Source organism: Anabrus simplex, chromosome 2 (assembly GCF_040414725.1).
Source record: "Anabrus simplex isolate iqAnaSimp1 chromosome 2, ASM4041472v1, whole genome shotgun sequence".
Lineage (NCBI taxonomy): Eukaryota > Metazoa > Arthropoda > Insecta > Orthoptera > Tettigoniidae > Anabrus > Anabrus simplex.
The window spans coordinates 236,888,195-236,908,537 of record NC_090266.1 but is presented as its reverse complement, the minus strand read 5'-3'; the positions used below and the strand labels follow the sequence as shown (position 1 = coordinate 236,908,537).

The 20,343-nt window shown below is 40.1% G+C and overlaps 1 protein-coding gene across 2 annotated transcripts in view; it reads right to left on the bottom strand.

The window, feature by feature from the left end:
- Ddr (discoidin domain-containing receptor 2) overlaps positions 1-20,343 on the bottom strand; it is a 2,443,951-nt gene that overhangs the window by 461,359 nt on the left and 1,962,249 nt on the right. For both annotated transcript variants that reach the window (XM_067140519.2, XM_067140518.2), the window contains one exon: positions 9,623-9,830. In XM_067140519.2, the coding sequence (XP_066996620.1) occupies positions 9,623-9,830 (208 nt within the window). The remainder of the gene's footprint in view (positions 1-9,622; positions 9,831-20,343) is intronic.

Genomic DNA, 20,343 nt, shown 5'->3' with positions numbered 1-20,343 from the left:
TTATTTAGTATACAAGATATAATGCAATACAGTATTAGGTCCTACAAATACAGAATAACGCGTGCAGTACAGAATTAGAACATGGCAATCAAGGCACACCTTCACTGATTACACTCGACACGTTTATTGGTTTAATTTTGTTGTCTTCTTTGACATTAATATCTTTAATAATTAATTCATGCAGATGCCTCAAATGTTCTTAATATGCAGATATGCTTTAATCATTGTTATCTTCAACGTATTTAATGACAATGTTCAGATGGATTTAATTTCAGCATGTTTGGCTTAGGGTTAATAATATCACCTGCTTAATCCTGGTCATATTCATCCGTTTCATAGCTTTCTGCAGCGATCACACTTTGAACGATCTCTTCCTCTGTTAATATATGATCACCTGGATCATCTTCATATGCTTCAGCCTCACGTGATTGTTTTCCATTGTTGCTGAATTTTCACCTCTTTGGTGGAGGGTATTGTGAAAATCCTCTGTTTCCAATCCAGCCGTATCTGGTTCGACCTCTTCATTTGTTAAACGTTTCTTCCACGAGTTAATCAAAGTTGATGATTTTATATCACTGACAGCAGACGGAAAATTGAAAATCACGGATCTGAAATTGTAATTGCATTTATTTATGGTTATTAAACGGATGTTCGGATTAAGCGAAGTCCGGACTAATGGTGTCCGGATTAATGAGGTTCTATTGTATCAGGAATTGTGGGACAGGTTCTGTAGAAGAAACTACAGAGTGAACATAGGTAATGTGTTACAGACCTAAACACACCGACATTGCAAAAGTCATGGAATAGCAGTATTTAAAGGTCTCAAAAGCGCCCGGACCTGCAGCAGGTGTGATCTGATATCTCGAGAACGAGTGTAATCACCGTCTGTGCTGGTCGTGACAAGGCGACGTGAATTATCGTTTTTCGAAAGGGACATGACCTGGAGATCAAATGAATCGAACATTCCATTGTCGAAGTTGTGCGGAAATTTAATATTCCTCGACTGACGTTGTCACATGTGTATCGGGAGTGCCTCATGGAAGGCATCACCACCCACAGGGAATAGCGCCGTGGCCGACCACAGGTGCTTAATATTCGCGATTAATGGCGTCTGGGTAGAATTATCCGTGATAACAGACAACAAACAAGCCACATTGGCCCAAATCATAGTCACATTCAATGGAGGAGGCACCAGATGTATATACATCAGGACAACGCAGCTTTCTTCAACGTCCGTGGGACTTGGGAGCAGAAGACCTATCAGAGTGCCCTTGTTAACACTACGACACCGGCCACAGCGTCTCACCTCGGCGCGTGACGTTGCTAATTGAAAACCTGGAGGACTGGCGACATGTAGCTTTGTCAGACGATGCACTGTTTAGAGCTAATGGTAGGGTTCAGATATGGTGCAGGCCCCAGGAAGCCTTGGGCTTCAGTTGCCAACAAGGCACCATAAATAATGATGTTAGGTCCGTAATGGTGAGGGGTGTGTACACTTTGCATGGACTGGGTCCACTGTTCAACCTGAACAGGTCTGTTAAAAATGACTTGCTACGTTCAACTGCTTGATGGCCACTTGTAGCCCTTCATGAACTTCACGTACTCCTACAACGGTGAGATAATCCAGCAGGATAATGCACCGAATCATCGAGCCCAAGTGGTCCAGAATTGTGTCGATGAGCGTTCAGGAGAGTTTCAGCGCCTGCTATAATCATATCCTTTGCCTCATATGAATCCTGTCAATCAATTAAGGGACGGTGTTGTGAGGTCCATTCAGAGCCAAGACTCTGCACCTACAGATAGCAGGAATCTGTGGGTTGCTACCCAAACGGCGTAGGTCACAAACTACCCACAGACGTTTCTTTCACTTGTGGAATTGATGCCCAGACGAACTGCTGCACTTAGCCGAGCTAGAGAAGGGCCTACATCATACTACACTCTATCCTATGACTTCTGGCATATCAGTGTATCACTACTAATGATGGATGCATCACAAAAGGGTTGCTTATGTTTCAAATAAGAATTGTGTTCTTTGGTTAGCGTAACACTGAAGACCACTTAGCCATATTTACATACATACATAATCATTATAGATCGTTATGCCTTTTGGCGTTCAGTCTGAAAGCCTCTGTGAGTTTACTAAACGTCGCCACAATCCTCTATTTGCAACTAGTGCTATGGCCTCATTTAGTTCTAGACCTCTTATCTTTAAATCGTTAGAAACTGAGTCTAACCATCGTCGTCTTGGTCTCCCTCTACTTCTCTTACCCTCCATAACAGAGTCCATTAATCTCCTAGGTAACCTATCCTCCTCCATTCGCCTCACATGACCCCATGACCGAAGCTGGTTTATGCGTACAGCTTCATCCATCGAGTTCATTCCTAACTTAGCCTTTATCTCCTCATTCCGAGTACCCTCCTCCCGTTGTTCCTACCTGTTTGTACCAGCAATCATTCTCGCTACTTTCATATCTGTTCCTTCTAACTTAAGAATAAGATATCCTCAGTCCACCCAGCTTTCGCTCCCGTAAAGCAAAGTTGGTCTGAAAACAGACCGATGTAAAGATAGTTTCGTCCGGAGCTGACTTTCTTCTTACAGAATAGTGATTATCGCAATTGCGAGCTCATTGCATTAGCTTTACTACACCTTGATTCAATCTCACTTACTATATTACCATCCTGGGAGAATACACAACCTAAATACTTGAAACTATTTACCTGTTACAGCTTTGTATCACCAATCTGACATTCAATTCTGTTGAATTTCTTACCTACTGATATCAATTTAGTCTTCGAAAGGCTCATGTTCATAGCATACTCATTGCACCTATTTTCAAGTTGCGAGCTTTCGGCACAATCTTCCATTAAGACCAAGTCGTCAGCATAGGCCAGACTGCTTACTACATTTCCACCTAACTGAATCCCTGCCTGCCACTTTATATACCTTTCAGCAGATGATCCTTGTAAACTACGAACAGCAAAGGTGAAGGATTACAGCATTGTCTAACCCCAGCAAGTACCCTGAACCAAGAACTCATTCTACCATCAATTGTCACCGAAGCCCAGTTGTCAACATAAATTCCTTTCATTGATTTTAATAATCTACCTTTAATTCCATAGTCTGCCACTATGGAGAACATCTTTTCCCTCGATACCCTGTCATATGCTTTCTCTAGATCTACGAAACATAAATATAGCTGTCTACTCCTCTCGTAGCATTTTTCAATTACCTGGCGCATACTGAAATTCTGATCCTGACATCCCTCTGTGGTTTGAAACCACACTGGTTTTCAACCAACTTCCTCTCAACGACTGATCGCACCCTCCCTTCCAAGATGCCAGTGAATACTTTGCCTGGAATACTAATCAATGATATACCTCGATAGTTGTTGCAAACCTTCCTGCTCCCCTGCTTATAAATATGTGCAATAACTATATTGTTCAATCTGAAGGTACCTTAGCAACACTCGATGCTAATACTATTACTCTATGAAGCCATTTCATCCCTTCCTTCCGACTATACTTCACTATTTCAGGTCTAATTTCATCTATACCTGCTGCTTTATAACAGTGGAGTTTATTTACCATCCTCTCCACTTCCTCAAGCGTAATTTCACCAACATAGTTTTCCTCCTCCCAAAGAGCTTGGTTGTTCGCGACGTTACCAAGAAGATTTCCTTTTACGTTAAGAAGATTTCCAAAATATTCATTCCACCTGTCCAGTGATTCCCTGGTAAATCTTATGAGTTCACCTGAATTACCCAAAATATTATTTCATTTTTTCCCTCCCTTTCTTTCCTTATTACTGTCCATAAAATGTTCCCTTGCTGCTTGACCTAGCCTTTCCTGGTTATTACCAAAATCTTCCCAAGACCTCTTTTTGGATTCAACAACTATTTGTTTCGCTCTGTTTTGTTCATCTAAGTACAAATCGCTGTCTGCCTCGGCCCTTGTTCGGAGCCATTTCTGATAAGCCTTCTTTTTACGTTTACAAGCTTCTCTCACTTCATCATATCACCATGATGTTTCGCTTTCTTTTTCTCGACTTTACACACAATTGTTCCTAGGCATTCCCCTCCTGTTTCTACTGCAGCGTCCCTATATGTCAACCATTCACTTTCTATATCCTGAACCTGCTTACTGTCCACTGTTCGGAACTTCTTACTAGTCATATCCATGTACTTCTAAGTTCCTTGTCCTGTAGATTTCCTACCCTTATTCGTTTGCAGACAGATTTCACTTTCTCTACCTTAGGCCTAGATATACTTAGTTCACTACAGATCAGATAGTGGTCTGTATCATCGAAAAATCCGCGAAAAACTCGCACATTCCTAACAGATTTCCTGAATTCCAAGTCGGTTGAGATATAGTCTATATGGATCTGGTACTTCTAGCCTCCCATATGTAGCGGTGAATAGCCTTATGCTTGAAGAATGTATTCGTAACCGCTAAACCCATACTAGCACAGAAGTACAGCAAACGCTTCCCATTCCCATTTGCTTCCATATCTTCCCCACATTTACTAATCACCCTTTCGTATCCTTCAGTTCTATTCCTAACTCTCGCATTGTAATCGCCCATTAGCACTATTCTATCCTTGCTGTTGACCCTGACCACGATGTCACTCAATGCTTCATAAAACTTGTCAACTTCATCCTCATCTGCACCCTCACATAGTGAATACACGGAGACAGTTCTAGTCCTAATTCCTCCAACTGCCAAATCTACCCAAATCATTCGCTCATTTACGTGCCTAACAGAAACTATGTTGCGTGCAATTGTATTCCTGATAAAGAGCCCTACCCCAGACTCTGCCCTTCCCTTTCTAACACCCGTCAAGTATACTTTATAATCTCCTATCTCTTCCTCGTTATCTCCCCTTACCCGAATATCACTTACTCCTAGCACATCCAGATGCATCCTCTTTGCTGACTTAGCCAGTTCTACTTTCTTTCTTCCATAATCCCAATTAATATTAATAACTCCCCATCGAATTCCATTTCGTTCGCCAAGCTGTTTCCAAGGAGTCCCTCGCCTGCCAAATGGAAGTGGGACTCCGCTACTCCCATAGGTCCGAGGCTTGCTTAAAATGTTCTGAGCCCGGTAAATTCATGAAGTAGGATGCTACCCTACTTGCACATAGTCCAAGTGAGGATCCCTCCTCTTTGCGCCACTTTGGTTTTTGCCAGAGAATATGATGTGTTTGGAATAGGTACATGATAATGGACAGATTGTACAGAAAGAAACAAATTATTGCAAACACAATCATACAGAACTATAAATAGAGCTCTTTTTTCATAACGCTGCGCTCTTGCAACCAATCTAAATTTCTCAATACCGAATCACTACTGCTCTGGCATTGATGCAGGCCCGCACCTTTCGAGACATACCGGACACCATTTCATCTAGGCGTCCTTGGTCCAGCCTGTCCCAATCTTTGACGGCATTGCTCTGGAAGTCCGGCGGTGTACATGGAGGAATCATGTGACCCAGAATAGCCCGTTTCAATTTTTCCTAAGTGTTCTCAGTTGGATTCAGATCCAGGCAACATGCAGGCCACTCCATCCAAATGATTCCGACCTCCTGGAGGTAGTCAGTTACCGGCGGAACTTTTCACCAACGAGTTGAAGGAAAGACAGCACAAATAGATCGAGGATGGTGTCCCGATGTGCTCCTGCCAGCAGGTTGCTTTCGTAATTAATGAGCGTTGTTTTTGGCGATCATACATGTTTCCGCCCCCAAACAATGAGGGTTGGGTGTTTTCAGGCCGTCTCTATACACGAACCCGATGATGCCAGGGATGGGGGCGCTCCTCCTCCGTGAAGAGGACACATCGCCATTGATTCAGGGTCCAGCCTTCACATCCTCTTATCAACCTGTACCGGGGTGAGTAGGGATGGTCGCCATGGACGCCCACCATGGAGGTTTACGTCGTGAAGACGACTGCGAATGGTACGCAAAGAGTCGTTGACGGGCTGCGTTGTATTGTTACCAGGGTTCCTCAGGGTCCAAATCCGAAGGTACCAGTCCTGTCGTTGACCGTAGCCGTCTGGTTCTAGGCCATTTCTTCACACTCCCGGCTACTTGGAAGCGATTTCAAATTCTCACGACATCAGTATCGTTCACCCCGATCAGCTGGGCTTTGTTACGAACGGACCCCTTGCTCGCGCAAAATCACAGTACGGGTCCGGTCAAATGATGCAATCGTTCTACAAGGCATGTTAACACACTGGCGGGATCGTCCAACCTTACCAAGCTAGTAGCTGCGTGGTTTGGGTCACGTAGCTGTCAATGTGCATTCGATGGATAGTTATCTCGAACCCCACTGTCGGCAATCTTGAAGATGGTTTTCCATGGTTTACCATTTTCACACCAGGAAAATGCTGGCGCTGTACCTAAATTAAGGCCACGATCGCTTCCTTCCCGTTCCTCGCCCTCTCCTATCCCATCATCGCCATAAAATTCATCTGTGTCGATGCGACGTAAAGCAAAATTTTCCACAAAATAAAGACTTCCACCTTCGGTGCGCAAGTGTGCGCTAGTGTCCGCGTGAAATATCCAAGAGGTGGCGTCGCCTGCAACCTTGCTCGGGGGTTGCATATGCAGTTATGCAGTTGCCAATGAGGAAAAACTATAAGAGTTTTCTCAGCATTACGGGTACACGTGTAGGGTGGTCGTGCAAAACTCTTTTTCGATGTGTATATACCACATTCTCATATTTAACGAGAGTGTAATGCAGAACCTGGTGACCATCATCCTAACAGTAATATTTTTGCCTTGACGCAAAGCTAGATACTGTGAATAAAGGAGTCGTGAAAGCCTATGGAGAAATATATTAGATGACGACAGCTTTTAATTATGTGACCTGTAAATCAAAGTTTGTAAAATAAAACTATAACATAAATAAGCATAACATGTGACGTATTTTCGCGTATTTCTGCACGCTGGTTTGGCTTGTTCTTCCTTTGTCCGTGGTATTTATTGACGTGATCATAAGGTACAGACTATCATTATCGATTAATATCGACAACATATCATTATTTTGTAGATTTGAATGTTTCTAATATTGGAAACTATTTTTATTTTTTTATTTTACTTATTTTGCTAGTGGTTTAATTCGCACTACTACTTGGAATATTTTTGGTGACGGAAGGATGGGAAAAAGTTTTCCCAGCATTAAAGGTACACCTGTAGGGTCGTCGTGCAAGTGGTCGCGTAAAACCCTTTTTCGATGTGTGTATATCACATTCTCATATTTAACGAGAAAGTAATGCGGAACCTGGTGATCACCATCCTAATAGTAATATTTTTGCCTTGACGCAAAGCTAGATACTGTGAAATGAAGAAGTAGGTAGGTGGCGGCCGTGGCCTTAATCTGGAAGAGTTAATATATGGACCTCAGCAGGAATATTCTCGTTCTGTGCGCTCCAAGAGTGCAGTGTGTACCCCAGTGTACAGCCAAAGTTTGTCGTGAATAAAAGACTTGATACGCCAGAATATGCAGGATACGTGAATTCGGTAGTATAGACTACATGTTGCTGTAAAAACTGACGATTACATCACCAGAAAGACAAAGAAATATATATATATATATTGCAATGTGTCACTACTTATAATAAATAACCCTAGTGGCCGCCTTTCGAGAGCACAAATTCAGTGTTGGCACCCGTGATAGACTTAAACAAACATCATTACCTGATTACAGTTGGCTCAGTAATTGAGTAAGGTGTACCTTACCAAGCTCTAATGGTAATTCTATCCGCAAAGATTTACTCAACCTCTTACTGCTCTGAAATTTCACTAAGCTTACGGAGGTATATTAACGGCGAAGTAATGTTCGAAATTGATTGCATATTTCTACGAATTGTACTACTTGGGATTGAAGAAATATATACAGAAACAAACAAACAAATATGAGGATTAGTTCAATATGGTTTGCATGACCTACGGTGTGGTTACGCTACAGAAATATGTGTAAGACATAATTTTCAATCAATACTGATTTGCATTTAGGGCAGTCACCCAGGTGGTTGATTCCCTATCTGTTGTTTTCCTAGCCTTTTCTTAAGTGATTTCAAAGAAATTGGAAATTTATTGAACATCTCCCTTGGTAAGTTATTCCAATCCCCAACTCCCCTCCCTATAAAGGAATATTTGCGCCAATTTGTCTTCTTGAATTCCAACTTTATCTTCCTATTGTGATCCTTCCTACTTTTAAAGACACCACTCAAACTTATTCGTCTACTAATGTCATTCCACGCCATCTCTCCGCTGACAGCTCGGAACATACCGCTCAGTCGAGCAGCTCGTCTCCTCTCTCCCAAGTCTTCCCGGACCAAACTTTGCAGCATTTTTGTAACGCTACTCTTTTGTCGGAAATCACCCAGAATAAATCGAGCTGCTTTTCTTTGGATTTGTTCCAATTCTTTAATCAAGTAATCCTGGTGAGGGTCCCATACACTGGAACCGTACTCTAGTTGGGGTCTTACCAGAGACTTATATGCCCTCTCCTTTACATCCTTACTACAACCACTAAACACCCTCATAACCATGTGCAGATATCTGTACCCTTTATTTACAATCCCATTGATGTGATTACCCCAATGAAGATCTTTCCTTAGTTACTTACAGTGATCACCATAAGGAACTTTCACCCCATCATCGCAGTAATTTAAACTGAGAGGACTTCTCATATTCGTGAAACTCACAACCTGACTTTTAACCCCGTTTATCAACATACCATTGCCTGCTGTGCTACTGTCGTTTGAGGTAATTAACTGAAATAAGTGATTTTCTCTTTGTAGCTGAGTTCTACGTTCTTGGAGAATAATCGCAGAAAATGTAATTTTTCTTATAAAGATTCCAGTTTTAAGAATAAACATTTCACACTTTTAAGCGCTCGTACTCCCAAACAGTAAGTAGCTCCATTCTACGAAGGGTATTTCAAATTTCAAGGTGCATTAGGAAAGGGCATATTTGCCCTCCATACCCATGTTTTCGGAATTTAATATCGTTTACTCAATGGAGAAAAACAGTTCACAGTGAGTGGAATTGATCATCTTAAGATATTGTTTGGCGCTACTCCGGATTTAAATCGACATTTTCTATTAATCAGTCGAACAGAAGCCATCAGAAAAGAGATCAAATTATTGGAAATTGGATGTTTCTTATATTGATTTTAGTTTTCACTTAATGTGATAATGTCACTCCTATTTACAAGTAAACATTTCGCTGGGTGTAATTTCGTTGCGAAAGAGATATGTACTCTAGTCGTTTCGTAAAAGTTGTTTTATTATGTACAACGTGCCTATTTCCAAATATATATCACCTGTTGTATCAACGTGGAATGAAATACATACCAGCTACAATTAAACATCATAAGACTCCGACTTAATATTTTTATTATGTCACTGTTCAATATTTATTTCATTTTACCACCGGCTATAGCACTATTGAACGTCATTTAAAGAAATATTATATATTGCTCGTAGTAAAATAGGCAAATTATCCACGACAATATTACATGAGGTCAGGTACCATTCTATATGCTAGAATATTGTACACCATAATCATTGCATTCCATTTTCCTCTAGTTATTTAACTGCAAAATGATTGGACTTACCAGAGTCAAACGACACTTCACTGATCATAATCCATTTCGCTGCAAAGTACAGCTGAAGTCTCAGGAAACGCCCGATTCTGTTGTGTAGCTTAATCGTGACATTCCGCGCATGTTCCATGATGATATCAGCCATGTACGAGAAAAATACAGGCTCTCCAGAAAATTGGTGCCCTCCGATGCTGAAGTATACTTTGGCATGCGAAAAAACCTGTAAGGAAATAATATGTTCATCAGATTTACAGAAGTATATTATCTTATATATTTGTTTCTTTCAACATTTAGTATGAGACTACGAAATATTCATGTTTATCTGGTAATTTAACTATTCTTTATCTCTGTCACCTTGAAGACTTTTCTTTTATAAGCTGGAAAGTACAATAAAATGTTATGTTTTGTATTTCAGAGGGCTTCATAGGTATTCTTTCCATGGATAGATCCATTCGGATGAGTGATGCAGCCAGCTGCACAAATTGTATAAAAATGTCGACAGACAGACAGACAGACAGACATACAACGGAAGGTCTAAGGTGTATATGAGTTACTTGCAGAAAGTCACAAGAGATAAAACGAGATGTCTTACTACCAGTCAATTGAACACACAATTTACTTTTGACTTCCAATTGTTACGACCAGTGGAGAATTCATTGAACGGAATGCTATTTGTAGATATCAATGCTATCAAAATAGTTGAAAGACTTCTTCGGCAACAAGCAAGAGTTCAATGAGATACAACTTTTCAAATTCCTGAAAGACGGACAAAACTGACTAATTATTTTGTGCATGACTGCGATTTCCAAGTCAAATCTGTTCGAATGTAAACGAATTAAGTGCAGGTACTATCCATATTTTACATAGATGACCTATCGTAATGATCCAGTCATGCAGATGTCTCCTCGTTCGGGGTTGACTTTTTTTGGCTCTTCTTCGCCATTTGGATCTTTCCTTTGGATCTTTTTCAACTCTCGAATCAGGTCATCCGAGCAAGTGGCTGTGCGGTTTGAGTCAAGCTTGCAATCGGGATATAGTGGGTTCAAACCCCACTGTCAGCAGCCATGAAGATGGATTTCCGTGGTTTCCTATTTTCATACCAGTCAAATGCTGGTGCTGTACATTAATGAAGGCCACATCCGCTTCCTTCCCACTCCTAGCCCTTTCCATCATTGCCATATGATTTATCTTTTTCGGTGCGACGTAAAGCAACTTTTAAGAAAATAAAAATAAAAATAATTTGGCTATCGGTCTTGTATGAGCATTCAGTCAGCCTCTATTTGTATTTTCTCATGTTTGTTTATAAACCATATATCATATTTACTGCTATATTTATTTGTCTGTAAATTAACATGATGAAATAAACGTATAAATGTGAAATGAACACAAATTATAATGTTAAAGACGACACATCCACTCCCCGAGCCAGAGAAATTAACCGATTAAGGTTAAATCTCCGACCCGGCCGAGAATCGAATCCGGTGCGCCTTGAACCAAACGCCAGCACGCTAAGCACCATTTAGCCTCAGAGCCGGACATGCTGAAACTTTTCCTTAATCAGTCGGGTTCCCAAACTTGCAGCTTATTGTACATCGATATATGGACTTACTGAGGTGGCAGCTTCTGTTATCACGGAATCGGAGGTATTTTAGAGCAAAAACAGTAAATATTTGACGAGACTGTCCGCAGATGTTGGTATGTGACTCCACGCTATAGCCCTACACTAACGTGTTACGTCTTATTCTTCTTCTTCTTTTCCTAACGCTTTTCCCACACCAGTGGGGTCGCGGGTGCAAACTACGTCGCACGTGTGGATTTGGCCCGGTTTTACGGCCGGATGCCGTTCCTGACGCCAACCCTATACGGAGGGATGTAAGCACTATTGCGTGTTTCTGTGGTATGTTGTCTGAATATGAAGAGGAGAGTGTTGGGACGGACACAAACACCCAGTCCCCGAGCCAGTAGAATTAATTAGAAGCGATTAAAATCCCCGACTCGACCGGAAATCGAACCCGGGACCCTCTGAACCGAAAGCCAATGCGCTGACTATTCAGTCAACGAGTCGGACCCGTATCACTTACGTGTAACTACTGTGAAATAAATTGTGATACAACACGAAACATAAAGTCAACCCTTGATGTCAGTAATTTGTAATTACAAATCTTTATCATTCTCATATTGTAATGCCGTATCAATTGTCTCATTATTACTGCACGAAAACATTACAGTTTGGTAATTAAATTAGTGTGTATTATGGCTGTCATCTACGAAAACGGGTTAAAGTCACTTCTATGGGGGAAAAAGTGAGCATTAGAATAGTTACCCTAACCTAGCGTCTTAGCTGATGATTGATTGATGTTTGTTATTTAAAGGGGCCAAACATTGAGGTCATCGGCTCCTAATGGTACAAAATGAGACGAAATAAAATTACAAATTAAAATCCAAAATCCTCCACTGACTAGAATTCAAAGCGTGAGGACGAAGAATGAATGGATGGAGATGAGTTTAAAACGATCAGTGGATCCGTCCCACAGTGCCTCACATGCACAGAAGCTGCTTCTATAGCACGATGCTGAATCGATTATGCTTATAGTCGAAACGGGTCCAAAATCCATGTCATCGGCCCCTCATAATGGTATTTTAGGAAAGTAGAACCATGCTATTTGTCATGTTGCGGTACTAAACAAGAGTAGCGGAGACTCGCGGTATTCCACACATTATGGTACTATTCACAGGTAGTGTAATGCGCACATGTAACACAGACCTATGGTGTTTCGCACATTGCGGCGCTATGTACAGGCAACGCAAACCTGTAAAGGCAACGCAAACCTATGGTGTTACGCCCATAAGTGGACTAACCACAGGGACTCGTATTATCCCGTGGTATTCCTCACATAGTGGGAACTGAGCATAGGTAAGGCAGAACCATGGTGTCGCTAATCCCATGGTGTCGCTCATATAGGGGTACGAATCACAGGTACTGTAGGACCCACATCCCGATTCGCACACTGTCGCTACTAATCACAAACCTATTGCGTACCGGTACCTAACATAGTGGTACTACGCGCAATTAAATGCGACCCATGTTCTCTGCGTGATGGTACTAATTACAAGTAGTCTCATGGTTCTAATTTGATCATCCCTTGGTCGCTCCTTTTAGTCGCCTCTTACGACAGGCAGGGGATACCGTGGGTGTATTCTTCGTCTGCGTCCCCCACCCACACGGGGTAGCGTCTTAGCGATCTCGATCAGCTTATGAGTTCACTGGTGGAAATACGACGGATAAAGAGTCTTATATTATCTGAAATTGAAGCATTCTGCTGAAGTAAACTGAAGCATACAAGTACATATGCCTTCTTAACGACTTTTTAACTCATAACTGTGTTTATTCACTCTCATTTCTGAATGCGCATAGTTTTTCATACATCTTTACATGAAATAGTAAATGTTACGGCGATATGCCTGACAGACCGTGAGGGACCTCAGACTCGAATCATTGACCGCTTATTTTCCTGACGCTAGGTCTCTTCTAAACGGCTTAAATGGAGCGAACGTGTGCGTTCGGATGTTGTTTAATCCGATTAAATTCTTTCCATGTGACTGAGCTCCATTCTTCCAACCAGTAAATGATCCATTCACCAAATAAACAGCGATGGCAAAGGATTACACTCCTCTTCAACTCTTGGAAATACTCCGAATTAAGAACTGATTATTCAGTATTAACTCTTACTCTATGTAGAGTAGTTACCAGTGTGAATAAAAACGAGTGGTCAGAAAATATACGCAGATAAATGCGACGTATTTTTTTCTGGCAGTGAAGATTTAATCTATTTGGAGCCCATAAATCGTATATCTCCTCAACTCTATAAATGCCCACAGACGACTAAAACGACCTCGAACGACCATTATTGTCAATTTAACGGGATTGCTTTTCATTCTTACTTCTCGTAGTTCAATCACCAGCGGGATATCCATGCTGACTCATCGCAACCCATGAATATCGTGTAGCGTCTAAGGGACGTAAGTTGCGGTTAACTGCTGGCTGTGTTGTTACTATATTTGTGGGCTTTTGGACATCATAGTTAACTACCTTGTTACGGTTAGTTCTTTGATGGATGACAACGAGTTGAGTGCAGGAGCAGCGACGAACAGGAACTGACCATCACCCTGCAGGTGAACTCATGCTCAGAAAATCCTCGTCGAAGACTTGGATCACTGATGATGGGATATTATGTATTCATATTCACTTAGGACCTCAAATATTTCTCGAAGTTGTTTAGAGGTTAATTTTGAAAACAATCTTCAGGGCTGCCGAAAATGGTGTTTGTTGTGTCGGTGCGACGTAAAGCCCCTAGCAAAAAAATAATAATAATAAATTTAAAAAAATGGTGTTCGAACCCACTACCTCCCAAATGCCAAGCTCACAGCTGCGTGCCCCTATCCGCACGACCAACTCGCTCGGTACACTACGAATTAATGAATGGATGGTTTATATAAGAGAAATGGAGTGGAAAACCCACGATCATCAAGAGAGCAGGGCTGCATTCTAGAAACGTAAAGATAAATCTGTCGCGTTACAGAAGCAATGCTAAACGACAAGAATGGATTTGCAATATGTAAACATTTATTCAAGCTGGATCAGTGTACTATAACACAAAATAGTGCTGTCACAACTTACATCACCTACAAAGTAGAAAGTCATGGGGCCACTAATTGTTAATGGAATGAAACTGAAGGTGACCTACAGCACTTTTGGGTTCGAACCCCACTGTCGGCTGCCCTGAAGATGGTTTTCCGTGGTTTCCCATTTTCACACCAGGCAAATACTGGGGCTGTACCTTAATTAAGGCCACGACCGCTTCCTTCCTATTCCTAGGCCTTTCCTATCCCATGGTCGCCATAAGACCTATCTGTGTCGGTGCGACGTAAAACAAATAGCAAAAAAAAAAAAAAAGCAGCATTTGTCTTCGCCTCGTGTATTGTGAACTACTTTCAATCATAATATACAGTGATGGATGTGTACATCAGAATAAGAATTCTGTGACAGCAAGTGTTTCAGTTTAATTCTCAATTCACGAAGACTATTCCCAGAAATCATTTCAGTGCTGTGAGTCAAATGAGTCCAGGACATAGAAGGGGAGATACAACGTTGACTGAAGTGAGGGTACTGCAGTATAAAGACGGAAATATTATGTAGAAGATAAATCCTTTGATGAACAGTTTCAGGACTGTCCAGAGTGAAAGAGAAGTCAACAAAAACAAAATCCCTCAGAATCACTATATTGCCTGGCTGAAAATTCCCGAAAAAATAAATTCCCTCAGAATCACTATATTGCCTGGCTTAAAATTCCCGAAAAAATGTAGCGACATTTTCAGAAACTTAAGACTGTCAGGCTTTTGCGATACTTTACCCCCGCCAAATGCATATAAAATATAAACGGTAAGAATCTCTGTGAAATTCAACGTTGTTTTAGGGTATAATTAACATTACATGTCAAGACATTACACGTCATCCATAAAGATATTTGTAATTCAAATAACACGTATCTTGGTACAAGTTTCATTCAAATAACACATTTCATACTCTTCTTTTTATGCATAATACTCCTAAACTTCCCAACCAGCCTATCTCCGTGATCCCTTCAAACTCCTCTCCACAGACCATAACAAAGATACCCGATCTTGCAGCCCCATATGTTTAACCCTTTCTATTCACAGAAAAACAATCTACGCGAAATCATTCACTGTTATCGCAGCTCGACAATGGAATCTCCTACCAGTGGACATCCGAAGCCAGTCCAACAACTCAGCTTTTAAACTTGGCTGTGTGAAAATACGAGGGAAACACGAATGAATCATCTAGTTGTGACCTCAAAACACTTTTCACAGATCATTTTCTTCCTCTTCTTCGTACTATTCCTCCTCTTCGGCTCTCAATTGAAGGCGGTATTTCGTTATCTTTATGAATTTTGTACCTTTTAGAAACGTTATTTTAATCAGTGTATCTAGTACGTAATATACATATATGTTTCTAATGTACGTACAAAGTTTTTGTATATGTATGACTTGTTTTTGTATATATTGCACCCGTCCACCTCCCGAGTCCCAGACTAGCATTTATCTCAGGGGTGTCGGTTCATTATTTAAATCATCAAATATAAATATAACGGCATAATAGAACACGGGGATGAACGGAGCAACTTAAAATTAAAATGGGGAAGGCTCGATTGTAACTTGAATTTAAGGACTCCATGATAGGACTAGGAAGTGACTGTTACTTTAAAAAGGGCAACATCTAACCACAATAAAAAGATTATGAGAGTGGTTTCCTTTGAAATAATTTGCCAGAAGGAGCGGTTTATTACGCCGTCTGACGTATGAAACTTTGATACACTTGGCAACAATATTTGAATTTCCACGCATGTTACATATATAAATCACTTGCCATACCGCAAGTGGTATCAATATCTTGCTGCGTTGCTTCTGAAATAAAATGACATTTTGGAGGTATAATTTACGGATCGATTCCATTTGAATCGAACCGTTGTTCAAAGATATAGCTTCCTTCTATCGGGAGCCCGAGCATAACCCATGTTACGGTCGGCTTCCCGATTTAACTAAGATGATGTACTCCGGCTATATACATTTTTCCGAGACCGGTACTCGGACTGGGTAATGTTTCTCGTGAAGTGCGAAAACTGGATTCCACGGACAGTTCCTATCCTACGATATCCAGCTGATGCCATACCACTGAATCAGCATTTATATATTATTTACATGTGATCTGAAATGTTTCCAGTTAGCCTCAGTAGACTACTGCCACAGATGAGATAACGAGAAGCGGTGGGAAATACCGTGCCAATGGCCCCCCCTCGCATCGCGAGCGAAGTAAACAAACACGCCAAGTATTACTGTAACATCGTCCCGTATGGAAACCGTACAATAACGAGGCAAACAAATGACTCTAATATTATCATTCTTATTATTCAACATACGAATAGAGGGATGTTGTCACCAAACAATTTAATTCACGAAATTATCATCCTTGAAATTATTATTATTATTATTATTACTATTATTATTATTATGCGGGATGCAAACACAAATGGTTATTACTGTTATTATTATTATATCCCTCTCGTGATTATTATTATTATTATTAATGAATAGGTGACTCAAGATATTATTATTATTATTCATGTTACACAAGTTTATTATTATTATTAATGAACCGGTCACTTCCGCCAAATATATATTAAGATATCGGTCGCAATTACAAACATTTCACTGATCAACCAACGGCATCATTACTGTTATTATTATGACAATTATTATTAATCTGACCGCGATGATTTAACATCGTCCTACATTGTTATTATTATTATCGGTTGCATATTATCATTTAGATTCCCGTTTAACATCTTTATCAACGCTCATTTAATTAAGGCGGTCCAATCCTTTATCTGCAATATTTATTATTATTATTATCACGACATCATGATTGTTCTCGCTCGTCATTACAATGAATACAATATACGATCATTTATGTGGACCTGAACTCTCATTATCCTTAGATCCGTTGTATCTCAACGAATAGCTGTGCAGTCTATTTATTTCGTACATGCTGTCACGGGTTCGAATGCTCCCCGCTACGTAACTCAGTATTTCTCTGTGACACTGCCCGTACATTTTACACTCATATCAATATCCTAAGTGTCTCTCGTACGGAATTTATTTTCCTCTCTATCTCAATATTCCTCGATTCATTTATTTCTCACAGAATTATCAACTGACTTATTTATTCATTTCTGACATCGTACGACCTTTTATTATCTGACTGCAGATTCTTTCACATTTTCTATCTCATTTTGATCTACGCCTTAGTTCATTCTCCACAAATAATCGTAACATCTTGAAATTATATTTACCAAAATTTGACAATCATGGTCTCGTAATATTAGCACTACATGTTCCGGCTAATGAATCGCAACTTTAAGACACGACATTTATACGTAAAAAAAATATTGGACCGTAATTTAAACCACACGTTCATTAACATGTACGGATTATTAGCACCGATCTACATTTCAATATTATTAATTGATCAAATTAAATTATCACGCACTTTAATTCCGAATTAACAACGACATCCCGTCATTACATGATTCCCAATAAACTCAACACTTGATCACATGAATTATTATTATCTCCAAATCATATTTTTAAAAAAATATCTTCTTTAAAAAAATAGTTATATTATTTATTTATTATTATTATTATTATTTAAAAAAAATAATAATTTCGCCTGTAACACGGTAGTCCACTCGTAATATGTTTAACGCATAACCCCTTTTACAAACTCGATTTATTCTGGCACTAAACACTCCAGATATGATTTATTTGGAAATATATATATTAATCGCATCTCCCAAATTTAACAACTTCACTTTGAAAATATGACCATATTAATTACAACAAAACACACTTGGTATGGCGAAGCTGGATTTTCCTTCCATGTCATTAAATGGCTCGTTAAAATTGACAAAACATAAAAGCACATATCGGGTCTTATTTAACTAGCATCACCAAAATCAAAAGTAAAGAAAATTATTGACTACAAAGAAAATATGAATGCATGCATGACTTAACGTACTACACTATATATACAAATTTACATCTCCAACAAACTGAATACATAAAAGACCCGATTATTTACATTATTATGATTTACTACTGTCCGTGCTACAAATTTAGGATGGGGTCGTTAAGCGACCCATCTTGTTACAGAAGGTAACCAAGTATAATCAAATTATTCCCATTTTTCCCATCACGATAACATTTCCCAAATATTATTTACAGTTTAGTACTCATCTTAGTTATCGGTATTCCATTACAGCTTTGCAGACGAGAGGCTCCATCCGGCCCCTCTCTGCGTTTTACTCCTCCATTCTTGATGGCGTAGTTTCACAAAAGATTTCCTGGCACATTATCATTTTACACTCATATCTTGATTACCACAAACCTTCACCATTTACAACGTTAACACTGTATACTTTAACTTGGATACAACAAATTTCTATCCTAGACCCAAGAATTTAATATATTTACACTATTTAATCTTCGTCCACCTACCGCACAATGGACCTGGACACGTACGACGAGGTGTCAACTTTTACGCCCGTCGCGATACGCCCGATTTATACGGCATTCTAGACGTGTTCATAATATCGGTTCGATATAGCAAAGTACAGGCTACTATTCCCTGAAAGTACTGTTCGTCACACAGTCTGTTATGCACGTACTTATGGTGATATAATTTATACTACTCTCTTGCAGTGTAATTACTTTACATCACTGATATTCACAAATGACAAACACTGTCCTACGTTAACTATTTCTAATTCCTGTTGCTTGAGCGCGATCACATTTTACAAACACTGGCGGATGCTCGCGCCATTAAATGACTGTACGACCGTAGAATTCTAAGTTAGCGGCGACCAACAGTTCAGCTCCCGATATTCAATTCAAGTGTACGGCGACCGACAATTCAGCTCCAACGATTCAAGACAAGTGTGCTGCGAGGATCCCTTGCCCCGTATATATGGATGAAGCCTTTTTCCCGCGGATTCGTTGACGTCATACCCCTGAGGGAGGGGGTGGATTTTTAATATCGGTACTTGCACTCCGAATTGGAAGTTAAAATTTACATCAAATTAATCCACTCCGCTAGCATATCTGCTGGATAAAATATGAACTCCTGGTGATCACAGATTTAGGAGATATGGGTGGATTTAGCTCCTCACATTTCGCGCCTTCGTAAGCGTCTCTGACAACGTGGTCTTCTTTCAGCCAATGAGATTCAAGCTGTCTGGTTTCCAAGAAATCCAGCCTTCAATTTAATTAATTTGCCAATAAGTATTGATTATTTTTCCATGCGTGATATCTAATAAATTCATTACATTCATCCGTGTACTCATAATAATTTATTACTGATTACTTTTGTAGTTACGAAAATATCTCATCCATCATTCCTTAAGATGGTATCACTGAGTCTCCCATCAAATTTTTACTATTGGCCGGCAAGCGGTCACGTGATTTAAATCTCCACCTGCTCGAACTTAGGCTAGCGAACGTACACTCAGCCGCTGTAATTTTCCACGAGCTCCCGGAATTTCCGTCCTGCCAAAAATATCCCAAGGTATTACTCATGTGGTGAGTTTCCTTTGTATGACTCTCCCCCTTCCTCTTTCTGACCAAGACTTATTTGTGGACTCTGTATTTCCTTGTCCGCCAACTAATGATATTCCCTGCTGTGAAGTAGCTAAAAGTTGTCGTGTTGAGCTAATCCGTCAGGCTCCAGTCTGTCGTCCTTCCTTCGCTCTGATTTTGACATTACATAAACGAAATATTTTCAACGTCCCTTCTGTATTTCAATAAATGTACCATATTATTTTACCGATCAAATCATGATTGACTATGGGCCTAAGTCACTCGGGTTCAATATGATATGATTATTTCTTAATATCACTAGGTTTGATTATTTTTAATACTGCTTTTATTAATATTGTTTCATCTTGTTACCATTATTTATTTGCATTTTTTAAAAGTAGCCGTTGTCCGACTCGTTGGCTGAACGGTAAGCGTACTGGCCTTCGGTTCAGAGGGTCCCGGGTTCGATTCCCGGCCGGGTCGTGGATTTTAACCTTAATTGGTTAATTCCAATGGCCCGGGGG